Here is a 23,487-nt window from a genome sequence, read left to right on the forward strand (position 1 = left end):
GAGAACACAGTTCCCACTGTACAATTAAAATAACTCTCAACACATATTGACAGATGCTAAAGAAAAGTGTGCAACTATAGGGAGAGTTTGCTGACGACGTCCTTTAATGCATCCATACCTGGCACCTGAGACACATACAAGCAAAGGGGAATCTTTTCCTCTATATACACTGTCATTACCCATTGCACAGACTGCAGTGTTCCAGTTCTGTTTTGTTGCTATTACATCCAGAGAAGTCCTACTTCAGGGAGCAGGGGACAGCTTGGGAAGAAGACTCCCAATCTCTCTCTGAGCTTTGGTGTCTGGGAAAACGCTCTGGGAATTTAATTTTCTACGTAAACTCACCATCGAATTCTGTCAGTTTCTGAAGGTCTTCTCCAAGCTCTGAAGTGACTGTCAGTGCCTGCTTCACCTTGAGGTTTGTTTCACTGTAATAAAGTGCATGAGACATAAAAGAATCAGTCCAGCTCTCCCCCTGAAAGGTCCCTGTGGGTAGTCTTCCTCCTCAGACACCTGATGAATCATGTTGTCATGGGCTGTTTTTAACTGGCCATAACAATATCATTATCTCTTCCTGCTCCAAAAAAAAAGGTTGTTTAAAAAATGCTGGACATTCTGGCAAAGAGTGCAAGTTGGTTGTGTTTTCTGAATTGCACTGCAAAGCATAAGACTGGGCATCACAGCTCCCTGAGCAGCAAACTGTCTATGCAGCTAGTCATGCTACACTCAGCCCTGAGGTATCTGAGCATATAGCAGAGCTCTAGGTCTTCTGCCTGATAGTCTGGCCATAAGAAGTCCTGAAACCCTGGAATTAGTTAGTTGCAGATTGAGTTGAAAATGAGGGTCCTGCAATGTCAGAGAAGCACTTCATGTAATCAGGCCCTTGTAGAAGTATTTCCTCGCACCTGCATGAGCCAAAGCTGTAGGCTCATTTTCAGCAGAAGTGGAAGGAGAAAGTCCAAATTGCTGCGTGTAGGGGCTGTCCGGAGAGACTAGGTCTCTCTTGTCTTGCTTGGTCCTTCAAACCAAGCCAAAGTCCACAATTGAGAATGGCTCCAGGCAATACAAAAAAAGTATGCAAACTGTGTCACAGATGATGTCTTCTCCAGTTTATTCCAATTAATACAAATTAGTTGTAGCCCTCTGACCTGGGGCCAGTGGCCAGTTGTGGCCTGCAGAAAGCAAAGTTTGGATGCCTTCGCCATGTGCATGGATGGGTATAGCAGATTGTTCAACAGCTGTTGTACAGCCAAATTATTGGAGCTATTCATTGTGATTATTTTATCTAAATAGTTTGGCTAAGAGAAAAGACTAAGGCAGACATAAAAACCAGAAGGCTTCTGCCAATGACTTCAGATATTTCAGGAACAAATTTAAACTAACTCTGAGTGCCAGAGGAACTAAATATCAGAGGGTACAAAGCCCCTCCTCATACAACATATGATCTGCAAGAGTGAAGAATAATCCACCAGAAGACACAATTTTCCAAGACACTTACCTGAAGATTATTCTAAGTAGTAAGAAGGTATTGCTATAAAAGCCATTGTAGGTAACAAGGCACTTTTTGATTTAATCCTGCATCCTACATCAGAAAATTGCTTGACTGAATAGATGATGGATCTGAATACAATTTTTCCTGGAAGCATGCTGGAGCTAAGCAATTGTGCTTCCATCTAGTGATAAACCCACGTAGAAAGAAAGCTGAAATGACTTTCAACCATTTGGCAAATAATAAAATTATCTGGCAAATGCCCAATAGGCAATGACCGTATTTAGATGGTTTTCAGTGCAGAAAGGATGAGGGAGAAAACAGCAGGCAAATACAACTAATCTTCACCAGCCATGTGCAAGCTTGGTCATTGAGCTAGCAGCATACATGGTGACAGCTTTTGTGATTCAGTACTGACCTTGGCACTGGAGACACAGAGAAAGCTCGCCTTTGTGGCACCACACAAGATAAGGCCTTGTGTGGGGAGCAGTGATGCTGCCCAAGGGCCGGGCCCACTTACCCATCCAGTTCAGCTGTCTCGATATATGTCAGGCTGTGTGGCTCGCTGCTTGACAGCAGCAGTAGATCGGCCTGAATACAAACAAACATATGTGGCATGAGCTAACAGAGTTGCAGAGCAACAGCACCACTTGTGAGTGAGAAAAGTAATTATAGAGGATAATTGGGCACATGATGGAGAGAAACTGTACTCACCGTCACAAAGTTGTTGTTTTCTAGTTTTATTATATCCCCCACTTGGACATTCATCCATTTTTCATCCTTCAGCCTGCAAGAAAACTCCTTTTAATAAGCACATCAAGCAAATGGGTTAGCAACCTAGGAGACTCAGTTCTTCTCCTAAAGCCAGACTGTAATGCTATGAGGAACTGAAGTGTAGGTTAAATGGAGCAGGCCCTGCCAGCCTGTGGCCTGGTCCACGCTAAGCTCTAAGAGAATATCACACTACAGAATAGCACTAATAATGCTTGTCACCACAGGTAATAACCTTGCATGTGTAAGCGACACAGGCAAGGTTGAAACCAGCCCCACAACAGCGACACAATCCATATGCACTATCTTGTCTGGACTGATTACTCCTTTCTGTGAGGAGCCACACTGGCTTATAAGCAACTCTCTTCTTCATTGTAATAGATATTCCAAAAGTCTGGGAAAATTGCCAGGTATGATAGTTTTTCTAAGTCGGATTAAGGGCCAGAGCTGCAGTTCTGACTCTGAGGGACTTGCAGTCAGAAGTGCTGCAGCTGGTTAAGCCAGTGTCTGCAATGGCCTTTGCGGTGCTAATAAAGACGTCCAATTAAATGGCGTGTCAACCCAACCAAATCATGTTAGTTGCATCTGAAAAAACTTAGAGATGAAAAATAAAAGGAGTTATTTCAAAATAGTGCTGGGATTCAAGCTTGAGTTCATTTCAGCCCTTTCTTATTTAAGTCAGAGTTGGGCAGGATCTGGTTTCTTGTTTTTTTTTTTTTTGAAACAGACAGAATATTAGCAAATTTGTATTTCAATATAAGTGTTCAGTAGACACAGTAACTAATACACAGTAAACTAAGAGACTGGCTTACTTAGCTAAAAACACAAGAAGTATGTTCCTATTCTTCGGTTTCCAGTTATATTTTTAACTGTTCAAGCATCTGTTGGAGTTTACACAATATACTGCTATCTATAGCACAGGAAAAAAATATCAGAGTCACCAGGGACTTCACAGCTGTCAACAGCTGGGTCTCATGGACACTTGGACTCCACGGATTTGCAAGTACAGAGCTCGTCTGTCTGCCACAAAAGTCAAAGATTCTGTTTTTTTTTTTTTTTTTTCCTGAAGGGAAAAACAGCGCTAGCAATACAATGCCTAAAACACACAGCTGAAATGTCTTGAATACCTCTAAGGCAGAAGCATTTCATGCATAAGTAGACACACTTAAAGTATTACAACATGCATGGAAAAGTGACTCATGTTTTTTTTCATCTAAAATCACTTGTTGATTATGTGTAGCTCTGCTTGGCTCAGAAATAAACACAAATGGACGTGCTTGGCATCTCTAGGATAAAGAGTAAAATAATATGATACGCTCAAGGTATCATTTATTTAAAAAGATATCCATAACAGAAAATAAATAGTTTACTTTTTTTAATTTGCAGGGGCAAAGCTGTAATATCTGTATCAAATGTGATACTGTCTTTTGGATACATTAATCAGATAGAGTAGTCTAGGATGCCCCTGAGCACTGTGAAAAAAACACAGTGAAAGAAGATTTCAATTTATATTGCTTAGGGCTCTTTGGGAAGTTAGTGCTTTGGAGAATCTTTCGGACACACAAAATAGCAACAAAAAGCTCTTCCCAGTGGTAAATATTCAGTTGAAATGACAAGAGACAGGACTTACATGCCATTGATCAGCACCTGGACAGGACGGTTGTTGACATGGTTGTCACTTTTGTGTCGATTCTGAAAAGTTGATCAGCATATCAAAAAACACTTCCAGGAAATCAAGCATACAACAACTTTAGGCAGTACATTAACATTTTATGTGTCACCCAACTGGCATAAATGACATTGACACTATAGGCATAAATACTAAGACAGATTAAAGTTGTAGCTCAATCTCAGTTGAGCTGGTGTTTAGCTAGTAGGAAATGGCATAACTGGACTGCAGATAGGAAGATGACATTGGGCTTGCTCTTAGAGGGGGGAAGGAGAGTGGGTCTTGTATGTCACTCAGCACAGTCCTGACTCCATCGAGGTTGGTCTGCCCCATCACAGTTCTGTGGATAAAGAATCCAGAGAAATCCATTCCGCTGTTCTGATATGGAAAGTGGCCAGAAATGTTCTGGTATTGTTTCCTGGGAGAGCTCCTCACCATCCCTGACCACTTATACTCCGCAATAATGTCTCTGTCTGCCTATATGCAAAATGGCACTGAGGCCCCACAGATCCAGCTAGGGCATCAGATGTATTTAAAAAAAAAAAAGGCAGACAAAATCAAATGCTAAGCTCAGCTTTGGCCTAATATTACTCAGTGAAGTCAATGGAACTTTTACTCTTGGCTTTGATGGGAGCAAATTTCAGGCAAGGTCGGGCAAGTCTGAAAAATCACACAGAGTTGTATATATAATTTCTACCAAATGTGCTTTTCTAGCAGGATGCTCCCCACACATATATGCATAGGACCTAGATGGCAGAGAATGAGTTTCTGAAGTGGAAGCCTAAGAATAGGCTCCTGTGCATGTATTCAGGTTATTTCTATCACATTTTCATACAGATTAACCAGTTCCAGAGAAAACCAATGGAGCTGCTGGGTTGCCATTTGGAATTTTAGAAATTTGAAAATTCTGGCTCCTTTTTAGATAAGGAAGTATACAGGTTTGGAATCTAATCTCAGACTCGTCTTGGCCACAGACCAATTCTCCAACTCCATGCCACTGGCTGTGTTTGTGTTCAACAGTTTGCTTTAGTCATAGGCCTAAAGAATATTGGGCAAACTCCGAAGTACAGGACAGCAATCTTACGAAATCATCGATGGCATCCTTGACTCCTGATACTGCCAGCACCAGCACTAGGGGCACCACTGTCGTAAACCAGGACAATGAGGAAACCTGAGGAATCAGCTGCAGCAGAGAAAAAAAAAAAGGAGAGATCTGGGTTGTGAAGTTTCCTGTCAGTTCAGTAAAAAGAAGGAAATAAAACACTGTATTTTGGGGAAGCTACACACCATATTTTTCTACAATATCTGAGTACAGAATAAAGACAGAAATGCTGTCCTGTCACTTACATGTCACCCCACGAAGTGGAAGAACCAGAGACATGATGCTTTGCTTACAAGACAAGCTCTAATTCAGGATATAAAAAATGAGCATTCAGGAAATGCAATGGATTGGTGTCCCTTGTGTGTACCACTAGAATTAAAAATTCCCCAGCCGATTTTTGCTGGAGACCCTGACATGGGCAAGCCTGGCAAGAGAGACACAGCTATCTGAACAAGGCCTGATCTGCAGACCCTTTAGATGCTTCTATTTTTCTTTCTGTAACTCTTCTTATTTTGCTGAAGAAAACGTCATGTCAATAAACAACAGGCAGCTGTTGCTAGGACTAATCTTGCCCCTGCTAGATGCACAAAGGCATTCTTGCTTCCCATATTTTTGCTAGTGTGAGGATATAAGAACTGAGAAAGCCCTTTTGCGGTCACTGATACAAAAGTGCCTTATCCCAGCGTAGTTCCTCCCTTCCTCTGGAAAACCAGCACTAATGATGGAAGCAGTGTGACTCCAGCATCATTATGTCCATTAGAATGCATTTGGGCAGCATCAACTCAATGGGAATGATCAAAAGCGACACATCTGCCACTAGAAGAGCTACATTCTTAAGACTGGAGAGCCGTTTTTTTGGGATCACTCCTGCTCCACTGCCATAGTCGAGATCCTGCAAGCACCAGCAAATCCAGGCAGGGGCAATGATGTGTAGAGCCAAGAACAGCCCTAGGTAGCTATGGAGGGTGCAAAGCCACGTAATTGCTATATTGTCCCCTAAGTGGGGCAACACATCTCACTAGGCTGTGCCTATGGAGCAGGAGGCAAAGTTCTCATGACCAGCCTATCAAAGCTGCTACGGATGTAGGCAGAGATTCTCTCAACGCAGACAAGGGAGCAGCAGGACAAGGGACAAACTTAAATGGAGTCATTTGATAAATGACTGATAACTATCCACCCTAGCCTACTTTGATAAATGAGGCAGAAAAGCTATATATTTTAAAATATAGTACCTTCTAAATGGTTCAGCAAAAGACACAGTTGAGGAATTTAATAGCTTGAAATACTGTAAATTTGACAAACAGCTAGAGTGCAGTACAACACAGGAACAGGACTCCCAGCTTAGATGAAAATACGTTTTTTACTATACACTAATTTCTTGCAAAATATACACGTGAGCTGAAATTTCTGAATTTGGGGCTCTGCAAATAAGCAAAGAAGATTGTGTATAGTTTGCTCTAGCCTTAACAAAATTTGTCCTGCACATTTTGGAGCTAAGCGAGAAAAAGATGGTTTGGAAAAGGCTGTTTTGGAAACTTGTTTGCACTGAAATGATCAAATTTACAATATTATACTGTCATATATTAAAAACTAAACTATCTTTTGATAACGTGTATTGCAATATCACTCAGAAATTACAACGCATACAGCTTTTATCCATATTCTAGCAAAGTTCAAAAGGGCAGAAATACTGATAGCAATTTCTCTGATATGCTCAGCTTCAGAAACAGTACTATTATCATCAGGACTGGGCAAAGTGCAACCGTGCCATTGCGAGCCGGAGGGTTCACGAGCGCTGCCACTGTTAGACATGCTCCATTTTAGAGACCTTTCTCTCCCCACCGAGCAGAGAACAATATTCGGCTCCAGGCAAACTAGGTGCAACTGTCAGTCTTTCTGATGTTAACTCCTTCCTTTTCAGGGCAAATTTGTTCTTCTTCAGATGTAGACATAAAGGTGTAGTAGGACAGGGTATGAAAAATGCACAAAACTTGTTGGAAACATTAATTAAATTTTTTCATTTAGTTCAAACCATCATACCCAAAGTAATGGAGGAAATTGTTTTTCCTGATCTACTTTCTATCCAGTTTAAGGCTTTGCTAAGATGCTCATCCCTCACAGGCATACAGCTAGCACTTCATTACAATTAGCAAGACATACCCAGCCTTTGATAACAGACAACACAATTGGTTAGAAATAGCACAGTGAATTCATACCTGCAAAATCAGCAAGAAAAGAAAGTAAGCATTGGCTATTCGCTGAAACTGCTCAAACAGGTTGAGAGGCAGGAAAGTGAAGAAGTTGTATTTCGAAGTTTTAATTGAATTGCTCTGTAGGGAAAGAAAGGCAAAAAATAGAATTGGTAAAACAGGAAACAAAAGTTACAGCACAACCCATTTCAACTGTGTTTTTACTTGCTTATATTTAGCAATAGCATTGTTTCCAGCAGCAGCTCACAAAACATTTCCTTTCCCCAATACAGTCATGCTGAGTTTGGATAAACAGACAGAATTCCTCGTGGAATTGGTAAAAACCTGATGTGCAGTTTATATCAGTGCAATTCCAGATAGATAGAGGTACATATATTTACTTATACTAATATATGCTTATACTGGTGAAATACTGATATATTTTACCTTTATTATTCTTTCACTTGTGAGACACACAAAGAGAATTAAAAACTGCATCCAGAACACACCTCAGATGTTTGCATTTTGTTGCTAGCATCGACAAAGCAGCATTAGAAAATGCTGTGTTAGTTCCCCATAACTTCTCCTGAGACTTGTAAGCACCAGTGAGCTCAACAACCATGTAGGAGATATAGGTCTGCCCAGGAGCTGAATCTGATCTTAAAGCTTTTAGCCGATTCAGCAGCGTCTCACACGGCAACTTGAGGAGGCTGCTTGTTTCTGTTCCATAAAGATCACTTGAACGCGGTGTTGTGCAAAGAGCCACTGATACAAGCACTCAGGACTTCTGCAGGCAAGCTGCAACTTCGTTCCCTATTTCTGCTTTCCTTTTCGAATTGCAGGCAGCTGCAATAGCTACTCCCCTTTCTGCCTTCCTCAAACTAGAGAGGAAAGGACAAGGATAGATACTACAGGTATTTTCTTCCCCAAAACTCAGGGCATTCTGATACAATTCTACTGACTTGAGGGACAGGCTCAAGCTATCCTACTGAGTCTACCAGCTAGTTATATATAGTTCAGATCTGTATCTGCTTTGTAATGCTCTTTGTAGCTGCCCTAGGCTACACCCAGCTGCAGGAGCAGCCCACATCCCTCTCTGCCTCTCAGCAGCATAGTAGTAAAAGCAGCAGCAATTATATTATCTGAATATCTATTTTTATGTAGTTTCTGTATTATTTTTCCAGAGCAGAGTATACCAAAGATGTCACTGTTCAGGGCTGTAGCAACAACATGGGACCCTGGACTGAAGATCTAGCAACAACCCAGAGATTTACTGTTATCAAACTTGACATTCAGCTGGAATATCAATAGGTCTCGTCTGCAGGGTGGTTAAAATACGAAGTCTTAAGGGCATAACAAAGTACGAAGTGATAAACTGAGCAAAGATGGAGGCATAGTATGAGCACAGAGTCATGACTACAAGGACGGAAAGAGCTATACACAGCTGGAGAGGAAAATGTGGCCCACAGGTGTCTTCCTTGACCTGAGGACATCTTTTCATACATGCTTTTCTCAGTGTTCCAGTGGAAGGGCAACTAACTTGCCTCCTCACCTCTGTTCAAGTGTGCTAGATTTTCTTTTGGTAGGAAATTTATCAAATACTCACCCATGTTTAGTCATGGAAATGTGTATGCAAGCTATTGCCAACATATCTAAAATTAACCCAGAGCAGCTCTGCAGAAAGGCTCATTTAGCCCTCTCAGGGGAATCTAAGGTGTGAGAGCAGAGAGAGGCAGATACTGTGCAGTGCACTTCTATGCACATCAAGACTGCAGGCTGCAAGACTGCAGTATTGCAATAACCTTTAGAGATTGGAAAACTGGGATGGACCTAAACTCTGAATACACAAGCTACTAAATACAAACTACAGACCACTTCCCATCCACGCATTAGTCCAGGATCTCTACTCAGCTGCTGGCTCACATCAGCCTATTTCTATCATTAAACCAACTGTGTAAGCCAATCAAGTAATTATTCAACATGACAACCATGAGGGGTGCACAGGGGAAGCTATTCCATTTCAGACAGCTACTGGATTCCTGGCTGTGTCCAGACACAAAGTAGAAAAATCTTCATCATTAATTTGATGTATTAACCTTTTGTACAAGCCAGTCAATAAGCCTCTAGGACAACAGCAACGGAAGAACTGATGAAGTCCTCCAGCTGACCACAATCCAGAAAGAAGAGATGCTTACCAGTGATCATCATTTAAATAATTTTGCCTATCATCATTTAAATAATTTTGCTTATTATTTCTTGGCATCACGTAGCTGTCTCTGGGTGTAGTTACCTCTGCCTGTGATCTAAATGTTAGCAAATGTCACCAAACATCTTTAAATTTTATTTCAAAGTTCCTAATATGTGCTGCATATAGGCTCCACAGACACTGCTAAAACACAAGCAATGAAATAGCAGCATCCTCTACAAACATAAACTGTAAAGAGTAAAAGAATTTGCCTGACAAGTCAGTGCCCAGTGGACACAAAGTCTGGAAGATTTTTTAATAAAACATGGAGCTGAAGAGGCTTCTTCCCTGCTAATCTGAAGAAGAATATCACCGTAACTTACTTCAAAAAGAGAAGACAGGAAAAAAGTACATACAGAAGACCTGACATTCATACATCATCAGGTTTTGGAGACAGCCACATACAATGTGAGAAAAACTGCTCATAAACACTCACACAAAGTTTGAAGGACTTTGTCTGCAGAATCTCAGAAGTGGATAGGAAAAGAACGGGAGTGGTTTATTTCAATTCCTGCCTTCTATTTCAGACCATTAATTATGTCAAGAAAACCACTGAATGAACCAGAGCCATTCATTCTGTTTCCTATTGTCATTAAGCATGTTAAAAACCCCAAACATAACAGCTTCCAAATGCTTAATAAGGACCAGGCTATCCAACATTTTCTTCATAGAAGTTCAAGTTCATGATATTGTTTGTCAGACTCTCTCTTTTGGGATCCTGGGCCACTACAGAGCAGAGAGTGGGGACAGGTAGCCAGTTCATGACTGTCTAACTGCTCCATAATCTGTAATTAAAAGCAAGCACCAAAAGAAAAAAAAAATCAGTTTGCAAATTTATAATTCAACAAGTAAACTTGTCCACGGCCTTTAAGGGCTATGGGAATGCAAATACTAAATGATTAAAAGCAAGCTAGGGAAAACTTGAGTCTTTCTACTTCAAGGCTCTGAATTCCCATTTTGAGGATACAGTTGAAATGCTCTGTAAGAAATCACTTCTGTTTTCATGCCGTACACCACGATTGCGTGCTCTGACAGCCCAGGCTCTTGGTCGATAGAGGGAAACCTCAGGCAGCTACTGCTCCTCATCTTAGCCCACTTCCTGATGCCATCATGACCTTTTACTCGTTTACATATGTACAAGAACCTTATTCTGGGACAGGAGGAGTACCAAGGAAACGTGCAGCACTGCAGTGTGTTAAATAGCCCATATGCAGCCATAATTTTATAACCAATGCCTCTAATGCAATACTCTCCTCATCGCCCCCATGTTCTGTCTTTGCTGGAGGAGACACCCATGTGAGAAAAGTGATGGAGGGGGAATATTTTGGAAGAAGCAATTAAGTACCACGTGGACTTATACGAGCATCTCCTTCTCCTACAGAATTACAAAAATCAAACATTAAGGAAAGCAGACCTATGAGCCATGTACAAAGGCGGGAATCAGGAGCTTTACATGTATTTACATGTATTCTCAGCTCTACCCTAGACTTCCTCTGTGACTCTGGATCCATCCTCAGTGTGTGCCTGTCTCCCAAGTCAGTAGGAGTGACAGTGGATACCAACCTTTGGTTTCACGATCTACAGATGCAAAGCTTGACACAAGAACAGCACTGTCTATGGGTGATGGATTATTCTAATCTGCTCTTTTCAGGGGCTAGATTCACACCTCCTGGAAGTGTGACACCACCAAAATGCTGTCCCTAAGAATAGCGCTGAGAGCACCACAGTTAAACAAGTGCAGCTCAGGCTGATGAGCTGTTGCTTCGGGGGTGTTCACAGAATCTTGCCTGTGACGGTGACGTGAGAGCACAGGGAACCGCTCAGCAGATGGTTCCTACCTTTGTTCCTTGAACAAACACCCTCCTCCCAATAAAAGCCACTGGATACAGGACACATGGCTGCCTCTGTGGTCAGGTTACAGGGGCTACCGGGTGACACTCAGACAGGACAGGTACAGCGGGTAGGAGAGCAGCTACCTGTCTGAATTTATATTCCCAAATCAGCGACATGTTAGTTGCTCACAGCTGCACAAACCCCACAGCAAACCTGGCTGTTCCGCGGAGAGGTGTTGTGCCGTGACACCTGCCAGTTGCACTGGTGCCAGTGTAGCATGAGGTACAAGCCAGCAAAGCAGCTGAGAAACAGCAACAGCCTTCCCAGGGGCTTTGATAAAGCCCTGGAAGGCAAATGCTGGAGCTCATTGCAATGACATTTTGTTTAACAGCAGCAGTGCGACTTGAGAGCACGCAACTGCCATAGGCAGCACAGTCTTGTTTGACTATAAGCCCAACTCAAGAGGGAGAAAAGCCTATAGGAAGTCAGTGGGGATTCATCTGGTCCCTGTAAAGATTTTATCCTTGTTCCCAGAAACAAAAGACTGGCATTACACGAGCAATAGAAAGATTCATATCCAACCTACACTCCTTTCTTTTTTCCTCTTTTTTATTAACAGTTTTGGGAATTTGTTACATAAACAACCCTTTGAACCCCTTTGCCTCTTGGCAGCAATAGCATAAAGAATTTCAGAATATAACCATTAATTGGGCATTCCAGGAAAACCTCTAGGAAAATATATTCACTGGGATTTGCTTCCTATGCCATTCCTTTCAGATGAATCATCCCATTGCAGAAGTGTTTATCAGTAGGTCACACCTGTGGTGGGTACTCTTACCCTACTGGAGCAGAGGAAAGTATAGAGGTAGAAGGGGGTGACATCACTTGCCTGGTGTCACATTGTCACTCCCAGAATGGACGCTGGACACTGTTTATCGCTTCACTTTGCCTGAGACTATAAGGATGAACCCTCCCACCAGCCACCTGCCCTGCCCACCTTGATCAGATGCTGCAGATTGTGCCCTGGTCACGGAGAGTGCTACTTGCCCTGGAGTCATCCTCAGGACCCAGCTTGTCCCCTCTCACGCAGCAGCCTTGCCCTTGCTGCTTTTTGGCAGTGATTTCCCAGTGCAGCTGCTGTTCAGATTGCTCCAGGTAACATCTCCCTGCTGCTCTAGCTATTCATTCAAGAATTACCCAGATCACTTTTCACATGGTTATGCAATCTTCCCCTTAGCCTTGGGCTTCAGGAACACTGAGAAGCATTTGCAGCTTCAGTACGGGATCAAATTGCTGCCATCGACCACACTGACAGGGTCTCGGAGGATGACCCCCATGATGACATCCTTTTCAATCAGAGTACAGGAAAAGGGAGTTGAGTCTGAGTGCACTGTCTGAGCTCCTTGCTCTCATTATTTCAAAGAGATGAGATCCCAGCTGCTGCTCCAGCCTAGGCCACTAGCAGCCAGTTAGCAGAAAGTTTTAAGAATCCCTCCTATTCTACTAGTGAGTTTATCAGGTGACCAAGGAAAATAAAAACAGCGTCCAAACAGCCCCCTCACTGCTGGCCCTGCAGAAAGGATGATAGTTTGACCCTAGATCCTGATCCAAGATGAAGTTTGTCTTTGACTCATGGGCCTTGCATTTCCTCTCCTATTGTCTGAAAGCCAAATTCAAAGTTGTTTTTGCAGCCCTTCGTGACGTCCTACTGCAGCTGTGCTGAATTCCACCATGAAACTGAAGAAATAGAAGAGAATGTAAATCAGAGGAAACATGAAAAATCTTCAGAAGAGATTTTCTTCTCCAGAATGTCTGTAGATAGTGAGGTACAAATGAGGATCATCATGCTGGATTCACACTGGAGCAGTTGCCACTGCAGCGGTGTTGGGGACAGAATGACCACACTGAATTGTGCTACATAAAAATCTTAATTATACTCCTTAAATCTCACTAGACCATATGGCACCCTGCTCCTCACTTTCTTTCAGTCTTTACTCAGACAAATCTCTTACTGAGGTTCGGGAGAATCTGCCTGTCTTACAGTGTGAATAAATACAGATTTGGAATTGACCTTTCATTTTTGCAGACCAATCTCAAATCCATTTCTGTGCTGAAGTAAGTGCCTTTGCACATGTCTCAGTCACACTTGGTTTCTAACTCATTGCTAAGTTTCTTGGGGCTAGAGAGTAGCACATACCTTCACAGTCAGTCCTTCCAGCTAACTGCACAGCACTTCTTTGCTTTAAGATCAAATTTATTTTTCTAAGCTATTGCATTCTTGCTATGCAGAGTAAAGCCAAGGATGTTTGAGGCTGGACCAGTCTGAAAGCTCCAGTTTCAGCATATACCAATGATTTCATGTAAGTCCAACTAAATCCTGACCTACCAAAGTGCTCCCAGAAGATCCCTTATAGTTGCTGCCCTTAACCACAGGCACCTCCTGTTCCTTAATCACCATTATCAGAAGATTTGTGGAAGGGGCATTGTGCTTCTTTGGATATGAAACACGTCTTCATCTTATTCTCAGCGTGCACTGTTTCCACTCACGCAGATGGCTGAGATGACCCCAATCTTCCAGTCCGCCTGTATGACATATTTCATACCACTCTGTTCATGGAGACACACTTCAGCTCACCCTCTGAGAACCACTGCCTCCCCTTGAGGCCTGTGCACTAAGAGGATTTCCACTATGTGCAAATCCTGCCTTCTTCTTTACCTCACCAGCCCAGCCTCCCCCACACTGTCTAACCCTCCTCTCCTGCCACTGCTCAGCAATTTCAGGCTGGAGCAGTATCACAGCAACACGCTGAAGTATGAGCTCTCTTTGTGAGTTCTGATCAACTCTGGAAGGGAATGTGCTTTCCGAAGTCTTCCACAAGCCCAAGCATGATGGATCTGAACACTCCCTTACATCAACTAGCAGACACAGTGCAGCATCATGTTTCTGCAAAGCTTATTTGAGAATATTCAGGACTCTTGCTTCATATCAGGAAGGCCAACTTTCTGTAACCTGTAATGATGTTATGCTCCACAAACAATAGATTTTCTCAGCTCCTCACTTCTTCCGTTTCAAATAACCTGTAGACTTTGCACCATGAAGGAAGGATAACCACAAACTACCCAGGGCCACACACCCACCTCTGATTCTATGTTCCCACTTCCTTGTTCTTACTGGGCCTAAACCAGGACAAAGCATTTCTGCACTTTTGATGTATGCCAACATAAAAGAAACTCTCCTTTTAGTGAAGGGCTCAAACCTGTACACCAGCTGCGACATACAGCCTGGCAGCAACAGTAAGAAAAACCTCTATTTGCATTTTCCTTTTTTTTTTTTAATTGGCCTTTCTCAACAACTGCTTCCCTCTGAAGAAATATTTATTCTCTCAACTACCTTTGTTACAAGAACCTGTTCTATAGGTTTTGGAGCTAACAAAGCCTTAAATTACCGAGTAAAGTGAACCTCACCTCTGTGGTTTACACAATCTAAAACACTTTCTAAGCTTTGTTACCTTACTGTGTTTCTTTCCAGTTTCTGCCTTATGCCCCTTTTATCTATCTGGAAATAACTATACAGTACAAGCTTCCTGGAACAAGAGGACAATCCTGCCTTGGGACAAGACTCTCAACCTAGGGACTGATCTGCCTGTTGTGGGACCAAAGCTGAGTGACAACTGTCCTCCTCCTGGTCCCTATGAAGAAGACTCCAATCACCTATGCAGTTCTCCATGCAAACAGATTCTCCTGGCCTGAAGAGCCGAGCATCACAATGAAGCATAGGCAACCCGAACTCTTCCGTTGTCCCCTTGTACATATGTCAATTAAATAGATACAGGTGGGAAGATGACCTGGGCAGGGAGGACTGCAGCTGCAGGAGACAGAAATTATGATGACCAGAAAACGCCAGCACACTGAGAGCCAACTGCCCATAATAGCTGCTGTGCTTCAGCAGCCCGGGGCAGGTATGGAGTCACTAGACCACATCCTAGTGTTTAGCAGTGCAACCTTACTACATTTGGACCTATATGACAGTGAGGAAGGGGCCCAAATTTCATCCTTCATCAGACTACAGGACAAGGAGAGCTAACTTTCAGGAGCATCATACATATGCTGATGGGAAGGGGAAAGGAGGATCTCCCTTTCGAGGTGTTTCCAGAGGTATGCAATAATCCATAATGTGTGGTCTCCTAAGTAATTTTAAGCAAGATTAGTTCCTTTTCAAACACCATGTTAAGGCGGGTTTCATAAATGTGACCTGAGTTATCAAGACTTGCTGGAAATAAGCAGACCAGCATAGTGCTTGCATCATCACTTAAGGACAGTTTTTTAGTACCACACCACTCAGACATCACCTCAGGACGTGGCTTTTTACAGAAAGCCTTCTAGAATATCCTGGGTTCCAGGATTCTAGAATATACTGGGTTCCAGAAATCATGAGACAAAATTGACTAATATGAGGGGTTGGTTAACAGAAACTCACTGCCAAATTCTAACAGATCATACTGAGCTGACTGCACTTTCACATCTAACCAAGAGATTTTTGTGGACACTCTCCAGAGCTCTCAGTGCCCTCTCTTTGACTTTGGCTATTTGCAAATTCATGGACAGGAAGCAGTGACATGCAAAATCAGTTTTATGATGTCTTTTCACAAAGACAGACTCAGGACAAGAATAGCTTCTCGCTTTCCCTCTGTGCCCTGAGATTGTTGTACCTCTCCCTCCTACTTCCCTGGCCCACTCTGCAAGGCATTTGCAAGGCATTTCATATGCAGTACCTGTGCAGCAGCTCCGCACCTATGAAGACTCTATCTGTGTAGGATTATTCATGGATGAAAAGTGATCACTGAAAAGGGTCCGGTTCATTTTGCCAACTGATCAGCTACAATAAGATCTATAGTCAAAGCTTGTGGCAAGGGAGAATTTCGACCTCATGAAAAATTTAAATGTTCTTGAATTTTGTATTGTTTCAGTCCTGAAATCTGAAAATCACTTCTGATGTTCCTAAAACAAAATGATTAGAAGGAGCTCCTGAGTAAAACTGAATGATGAGTTTCACCACTGGAATTCAGAGCGGCACAATACTCATTTCAGTGTCAGTTAGTAGTTACAAAGGCTTCAAATGCATGTAACTCCAGGATACCTCAACAGAGATCACCTTACAGCTGAGACGCACAGGCCCACCAGCTGAGCTGCCCTCCCATATGCACAGCTTCAGCAATTGGTCCCCAAGCTTCAGAAATCAATTTGCCCACAGGGCTGCCTGGCATGAGGGCTAGGTAGACCTGTGCCACAGCCAGGCTGTGTAACGGTGCTTAGTGCAGTCGTGGCACAGTGTGAACCCAAGCAGGCTGTTAAGGAGCTGGAAGTAAAAGCTGGCAGGAATCCATGAAGGCCAGAATCAAAACCTTCCTGCCAGAGAGGATTTCACTGCAAGAGCTGAGGAACTGACACATTTCCTTTCACGTTTTATTTTAAATGAAGCCATATTTTCAACAAAAAATTTCCAGGCAGGTTCCGTTTTTGAAAGGCCTTAAAGCCTGATCCCGCAAACACTTTGACTTGCATAATTTTCTAGAAGTCGGTAAAGTTATTCTGGTATACTCTTCCAGAATTAGAGCTCTTTGAATTGCTCCTTGCAGGGCTGACTCCAAACACAGATCTCCCTATGCCTGGTTCAGTAATGAAACATCTCTCTGATACGTTCTCTGCTTCCCATTATCTTCTCACAGGATACAACAACACACAAAGTCCAGGTCTTCCCGTGAAGCCCAGAGAAATAATCTTCATTGGAAAGAGCAGACTTCAGGCCTCTGCTTACAGAGACATATCTAGGATGTGCCGATGTGAACCAGTTGAAACAACAAAATGAACACGAAGGGAAAGATCCTCCCAGTGTGAAGACATGAAGCAGATGTGACCACATCTGTGATTACAACTGTATTAAACAATGCACACTGGTAACTTACAGCATATTGAAATTGTAGATTGAAGTCCCGGTTGTTTGCTTGAAGTTGTCTCTCTTCCTCTGTAGAGAAGAAAAAACATATCAGACCTGCAGAGCAAGAACTGATAACATGCTTAAATACAAGCAAATTCCACATAGACAGGAATGAAGGAGCAGAAAAGGAAAAAAGATCTACAACGACGTACTATCATGGATAATCTGTGCAAAATGGCTAGTCTGAAGGGACTGAAGAGGCTGGCAGCACTGACAGAGCAGCGCTATGAACTACTACAGTAGCAATGATGTCAGCCCATACTCCAGCTCTCCCACAAACACACATTTGGCTGCACTGGCAGCCCTACTTTAGCAGGTAGCTCACCTGTACTATTAGTTCCCCTGGGCAAGAATTATCACTTAACTTGCAGTGCTTGAAACCTCTGCTCGGCTCCACCTCTTCCCCTGAAGTCTCTCTGTTGCTGTGAGCCTATGCTAGCGCTCTCCATGCAAAACACACGTATGTTCTAGCATCATCCTGTAGACAGGACATTACCACCACCACAAGCACAAAAATCCAGGACCACCGGACAGGATTTCAGGAGGTCATCAAACCTATTCCCCAAGGCAGAGTTGTGTCTGTCAGTCTCAATAAATGTCCCAGAAAGCTCCTTGAGGTCTCTTCTTGAGATCTATTCCAGAATGGCAGTGTCCTTACTATGGGGACGCTTCTCCACATTCTCTAACACAAAAGTCATTATTCAATTCAATTGACCTAGGATGATGGAAAATGCTCTTCTGCTCTTCTTTAGATTGCAATTCCATGTAGTGCTTCCCAAGGACACAGTAGAAATGAATTTATTACATATTTGAAACTACTATGCCACACACTAGACTTCTCTTCCCTAGGCTAAACAAATCCAGTTTGTTCAGTTGCTTCTTATTGGGCCAGTTAGTCAGAACTGGCATTGCTCTTACTGTTCTCCATGGCTTAATATCCTTTAGCACCACCAGGAATCATCTGACAGTGTTCCAGAATATGATCCAATATAATTTCAGATTCTTTTTGGCAGAGCCAGTGCCTCATCAGGATATGCAAATCCTACATTTGCCCTTATTGAACTGCATCTTTTTTTTTTCCTTTTTTTTTTTTTTTTTTTTTACTATTTCTCCAACAATTCTAATAGTATCTTTTCGCATTTTGTAGCTACTATCTTTCTTTCAGGATGCTTGCAGTTCCTGCCAGGGTTGTGCATTTGCAGATTCATTAAATGTGTTCTTTATTCTACCAGACAAGTTGGAGAAAAAAATATCGAATACTAGATCTAGGGTACATCCCTGATGAGTCCCATGAATTTGATAATGAATCATTGATAACTATTGTCAGTGTATTTTTTTTCTAAAATTTTGGCACTCTGTGGTGATCTCATCTTGAGCATGTCTCGCAAGATACATGACAGCTGTCTATGGCTTCTTCCCTAGCCCTAGGGCCTGCCACTAATACAGAATTAATTTTGCCTTAATGGAGTTTTTCTGAACTGCTGACTGTTAATCATCTCTTCTTTCCCCAGCTACTTTGAAGTGGTTTGTTTGACTGCTTCAACATTTACCAAAGAAGCAAAGCTAATACATCTATAATAGCACAGCTTTTCTTTTCCCCCTCGTTTCAAGATATATGTCCTAGAAAGCTCTTTCGCTCTTTTCTCAGTCTTCTGAACTTTGCCTGTCTGTTCTCTAAAATCTCCTAAAGACAATATAGCTCCAGGCAGTTCTCTCACCACACAATTAACTTTGCCCAGTGAAACCAATGGAAATACATCTACCTTGCCCAAATGATCTTTTTCTTCTCTGTTTCAGCCAAAAATCTCCCTCCCCCTGCACTGCTGGAAAGAAATGTGTTAGACTATTAAATGTTTGACTTACAGAAAAAAAAAAAGAGCAGTTTTCATTTTTTTGCAGAGTTTTTTTACTGACTAGCAGATGTAAGTCTTCATTGATCTCCCTCTTACTAGAAGAGTTACAGTACCCTAGAGAACCCAATGGTTACAGAACGACTTTTATTGCCCTCTATGCCCTTGAGAGCTTCTTATCACTTTGTGCCTTTGCCACACAGTTTGTCCTGGATAAAGAAGTCTGCTGTTCAAATTCTATAGGCATCCTTCCCCTGTCTGAGGTGAATGAAAAGCTTGTGATTTGGCCATTTTATTCATCCTTCTGAAGCTTTATCTGCAAAATGATAGCTTGCACTAATTCTCATAATATAATTTTTTTAAGGGGATGACATACATAATTACCCCTGCCACCCCAGATTTCCTTCCCCTGAGATATTAGTTACCAGGTCTCCATATCTACTGAAGATTTCTTTCTTGAAGTCCAGTGTAATTACTCCCTGCTGTCACTTTTTCCTCTCCTAAATATCATACTATGAGTTCATTTCTCTAGTTCCATAACATTGTCCACCTCTGTACAGAAGAGTTGTACCCGCTCTCTCCATGAACATGCTGAACAAATCCTGTTCCAACAGTTCCTTCCCAACTGTCTGTCTACATATTTAAAATTCTCCATTACCATCGCCCCCTGCATTTCAGATAATCATACTAATTGCTCAGCACAGACCGTCCTTCCAGGTTTGATATATCTCTGTTCTTTACTCTTGTATCACTACTCAGAGATTTACTATTTTGTTCAGTTCTTTCCACATGCTGAATATCAGTACACATGAACATACAAGGAAAACATCTTTTCACTTTCCAGAATAAGGTCTGTTCTTTTATGTTAGTGTGTTAGCTTCATAAATTAGACCATCACATGTCTGTTATACCTATTAAATGATTTAATACAAGAACTAGTTATTCCTGTTTATCCACTCTTGCATTAGCTAACATCTAGGCTATTCAATGCATTGAACTCTTATGCTTCCCTCTTTTCCTCCAGTAACCCTATAAATAACACTGCATCCCTAATTTTTAAGTCCTTTTCCAGCTCGTCTTTCTTTTTTTTATGTCTGCCTGTAGGCTGTTGTCATCAGACCCGCTAATTACTTAATTAAAAACTCTCTTTACTGTGTTAGCAGGTGAATGTACTGTCTCTTTTTTTCGGTCGTATGTAGTCAGACACTTTCCAATCGGATCCCATCTGCCTTAGCTGGGTGATTCAGGCCAGCACAGAGGCTTCATTCAGGGCACTCCGAGTGCTCAGTTCCTTTACTGCTTTCCACAGACACGTTTTTCTCTTCTTTCACAAAGGGGAAAACAATGTGCAGAAAGATCAGCGTAACTTGTGTCCAAAAGAAAAACAGACGCAGAGCTCAGGAGGTCGGGGCTTGCAGAGCTTTAACTATTGTGTTACATGCCCCTTCAGGTATTTTCTTGAGCGTAACCGGTATTATCAAAGGTGATGACAGTTACAGTTAGTTATTAAATACAGAACTTCCCTATGCCCACAGATTTCCTTCCATACAGTAAGTGCTGCTCCAGGAAAAAAAAAAAAAAAAGATAACTGGCTTCAGTTAACATGATTAGACAACAAAACTCTGAAAAATCTATCATCTTGTAGGAATGCACTAGCACAGTTCGTGCCAGGCTCGGGGACACAGAACCAACTCTGCTCTCAACTGTGGAACAGCAGAGGCAGAACTGCTCAAACAACACATTCCTGAAGGCCCCCAGGTCCAAGACCCCATGATAGCCATGAAACCAGGCCCTAAACTGAATGGAAAGTTCTCCGGCCTACCCTAGAAAATCCACTGCGAACACCAGAACTCTTCCCTTCCTGGAGACTGGAGCTCTTAATGGTCTTCAGCCTTCTGAGAAGTGGGGTTCCCGAAGGCCAAGCTCTGAGGCCACTTTCTAAAGGCAAGGTATTCATTATCCTTACACAACCTTTGCTAAAGGAAGAACAGTCCCAACAAATTGCAAAGAGTGACTCACGCAACACGGCCCACAAGGAAAACTCTCTCTCCTCTCACCACACAAAAGCAGAACCAGCACTGGCCACATGCGCAGGGCAGCAGGTCTGTCCCAGTGGTTTTATTTTTACCAGAGAGCACAGTGAGGCCCTCCTGCTGCGTTTCTGAAACAAGCAGTTCTCAACTACCATAGGTCAGACATCTCTTTTATTTGTTTCTGTGAGTGTTTGGACAGAAATGAAGTCTCTTGGATAAGTGCTATAAACAAAGAGCTGGAGAAACCCTCCCATTACATCAGATATGCCTGGAAACGACAGTTCAGAATATTTTGGCTGTAGATCCAAACACACATGTCTTGCCATGCGCTGTTAATTCTGGTTGCAGTGAGGAAAAAAGAAAGAGGGGGCAAAGTGAAGGGTTAGAATATGAGAGGTTTTTTTCAGCTCCTGAAACTTTTACCTCTAAGTAACTTGTATTAAACCATCTGCTATTCAAACTATGGTCACAAATCACTGGAGGAAAAAAAAAAAGACAGAGAGAGGGATTTGTGCTCCAAGTAATCATTTCATTGCCATTGAAAACTATTTTAAATTATTCATCAGTGGAAACTCAGCATACACAAATATGGCTTAGTGCCCAGTTCTTGGTCTAACCACTGAGACCAAGTCACTGGGAAAATGGCTGTTTTCTCAGGCAGACAGATTTAGGAGCTAAACCACAGAATAACATCTGGATTGAATAATGTTAAATCTATGCCAAAAATCAGCTATAAATGCAACTGGCCAGTCCACCAGGCTTCTGCCCTTAGGACCGTTGCATGGAAAACTCCCGCAAAAGGTTCAATTCAAGATATGCTCAGAGATCCCAGAAATTTGCTTCTGGTTTATGCTAAGGAGTGTATGCCAAGTGAAATGCTTTGAACAGGCCACTGGAAAAGCTTTGCAGATACCGGGTTTTGTGGCTCCAAGGAGCAGGAGGCTAAGATCTGCTTGGTTTTGCCAAGTTATATACAAACTAGGGCCTGATACCTCATGCATGAAATGAACCCAGCCCATTTAGGGGAGTGTCGGAGTAACCGAGCCTGAGCAGTCCAGAGACAACACATGCACAAACAAACGAAAAAAAACCAACTCTGCTCCACCCTTTAAACAAGCAATATGAAGAGCATAAAAATGCATTAAATCAGCTACAAATAGTGGCATCAGAGTCCTGGGCTCATCTGTTCATATGTCTGTGCAGAGGGGCTCTTGGCAAAGCATACCAAGATGTGAAAGCTGGGCTGTATAGCCCTGCTCTTCTGTTCCCAGGAACACATACATGAGTCCCCGTGCCTGCCTTTCAGGCAGCAGTGACCTAGGTCTCCCCCACAACCATGAGGCTATAAGCAGCCTCACAGGGCCTCCACCATGCAGCACATTTCCAAATGTCACAGATGAGCCTCCTCCCACCATGACTCATCTCCCCGCTGCATCTATGAATCCTACTTTTGGGCATTGCGTGTGCTGTTGGGGCACCGTGTGACCCAGGGCCTTGCTGCACCTCTCAGGGATGGCAGAAGTGCCGCTGGGCATGTGGCACACAGGAGCTCACCCACCTCTTCACAGGCAGAGAACTGTCCCTTATTTCTGGCCTGTGCTACCCAACTGCTACTCCATGGGGGCAAGTAACAGAAATTTGCCATGGTGTGCTGGTACCTCTGTCCCTCATCCCAAAAAAGGAAAATTACAGTGTCCACCAAAGGACAACTGCATGCGAGAGGGCAAGTCTGTACTGTATTAGAGAATTTAAATTGTTGCTGCTACAGAGGTTATTATGCAAACTATTAGCCAAAGTCTCCCTTTGTGTGAGGGCAATAACTGCTCCCTTGTGCAATCACAAGCCATAAAAGAACCATGCAACAAGTTTCTTGACTTGCAGGTATTGTACTGAGAGCGCCCCTATAGCTGGGTTCAACTGAACAAGCACCATTCTCACAGCAGCAACACCACAGGACTTCAAATTTACAAAACAGCAGTGGGGGTCAGAACTATATTGAGCAGGTGCTAGACATATACACATATATGTATGAATACATAAAAAGGTTCTTTTATATATACATATATGTATGTATAAAGGATCTTTACCGATTTTTTACAGCTCACAATTTTAATAAAGATCACAGAACACATGGTGAAGACACAATATATTTGAGGAGGCCTAAGGCTCACAGGGCGCACAGACAGAACGGTACCATCATTACCCACGTATCAGTCTAATACTGTAACTGTCGGGTGCTAAGGCGTGCCAGCTGCTCTACAGTACCAAACCAAAGCCCATCCGTGACTTGAAATGCATCCAAAGTCTGATG

General features: G+C 42.6%; 1 protein-coding gene across 1 annotated transcript in view; it reads right to left on the reverse strand.

Annotated features, from left to right (window-relative positions):
- The window catches only part of LOC104577977 (phospholipid-transporting ATPase ID), a 68,458-nt gene that overhangs the window by 33,755 nt on the left and 11,216 nt on the right, over positions 1–23,487 (reverse strand). The window contains exons 3-9 of the mRNA XM_088526707.1: positions 17,262–17,320; positions 7,248–7,361; positions 5,014–5,112; positions 3,891–3,952; positions 2,204–2,276; positions 2,010–2,080; positions 346–428 (exon numbers count right to left, since the gene is read on the reverse strand). Coding sequence (XP_088382833.1) covers positions 346–428; positions 2,010–2,080; positions 2,204–2,276; positions 3,891–3,952; positions 5,014–5,112; positions 7,248–7,361; positions 17,262–17,320 — 561 coding nt within the window. The remainder of the gene's footprint in view (positions 1–345; positions 429–2,009; positions 2,081–2,203; positions 2,277–3,890; positions 3,953–5,013; positions 5,113–7,247; positions 7,362–17,261; positions 17,321–23,487) is intronic.

The sequence above is a fragment of the Tinamus guttatus genome, unplaced genomic scaffold (genome assembly GCF_059628265.1).
Source record: "Tinamus guttatus ecotype Peru unplaced genomic scaffold, ASM5962826v1 Tinamus_guttatus_pri_ptg000253l, whole genome shotgun sequence".
NCBI lineage: Eukaryota > Metazoa > Chordata > Aves > Tinamiformes > Tinamidae > Tinamus > Tinamus guttatus.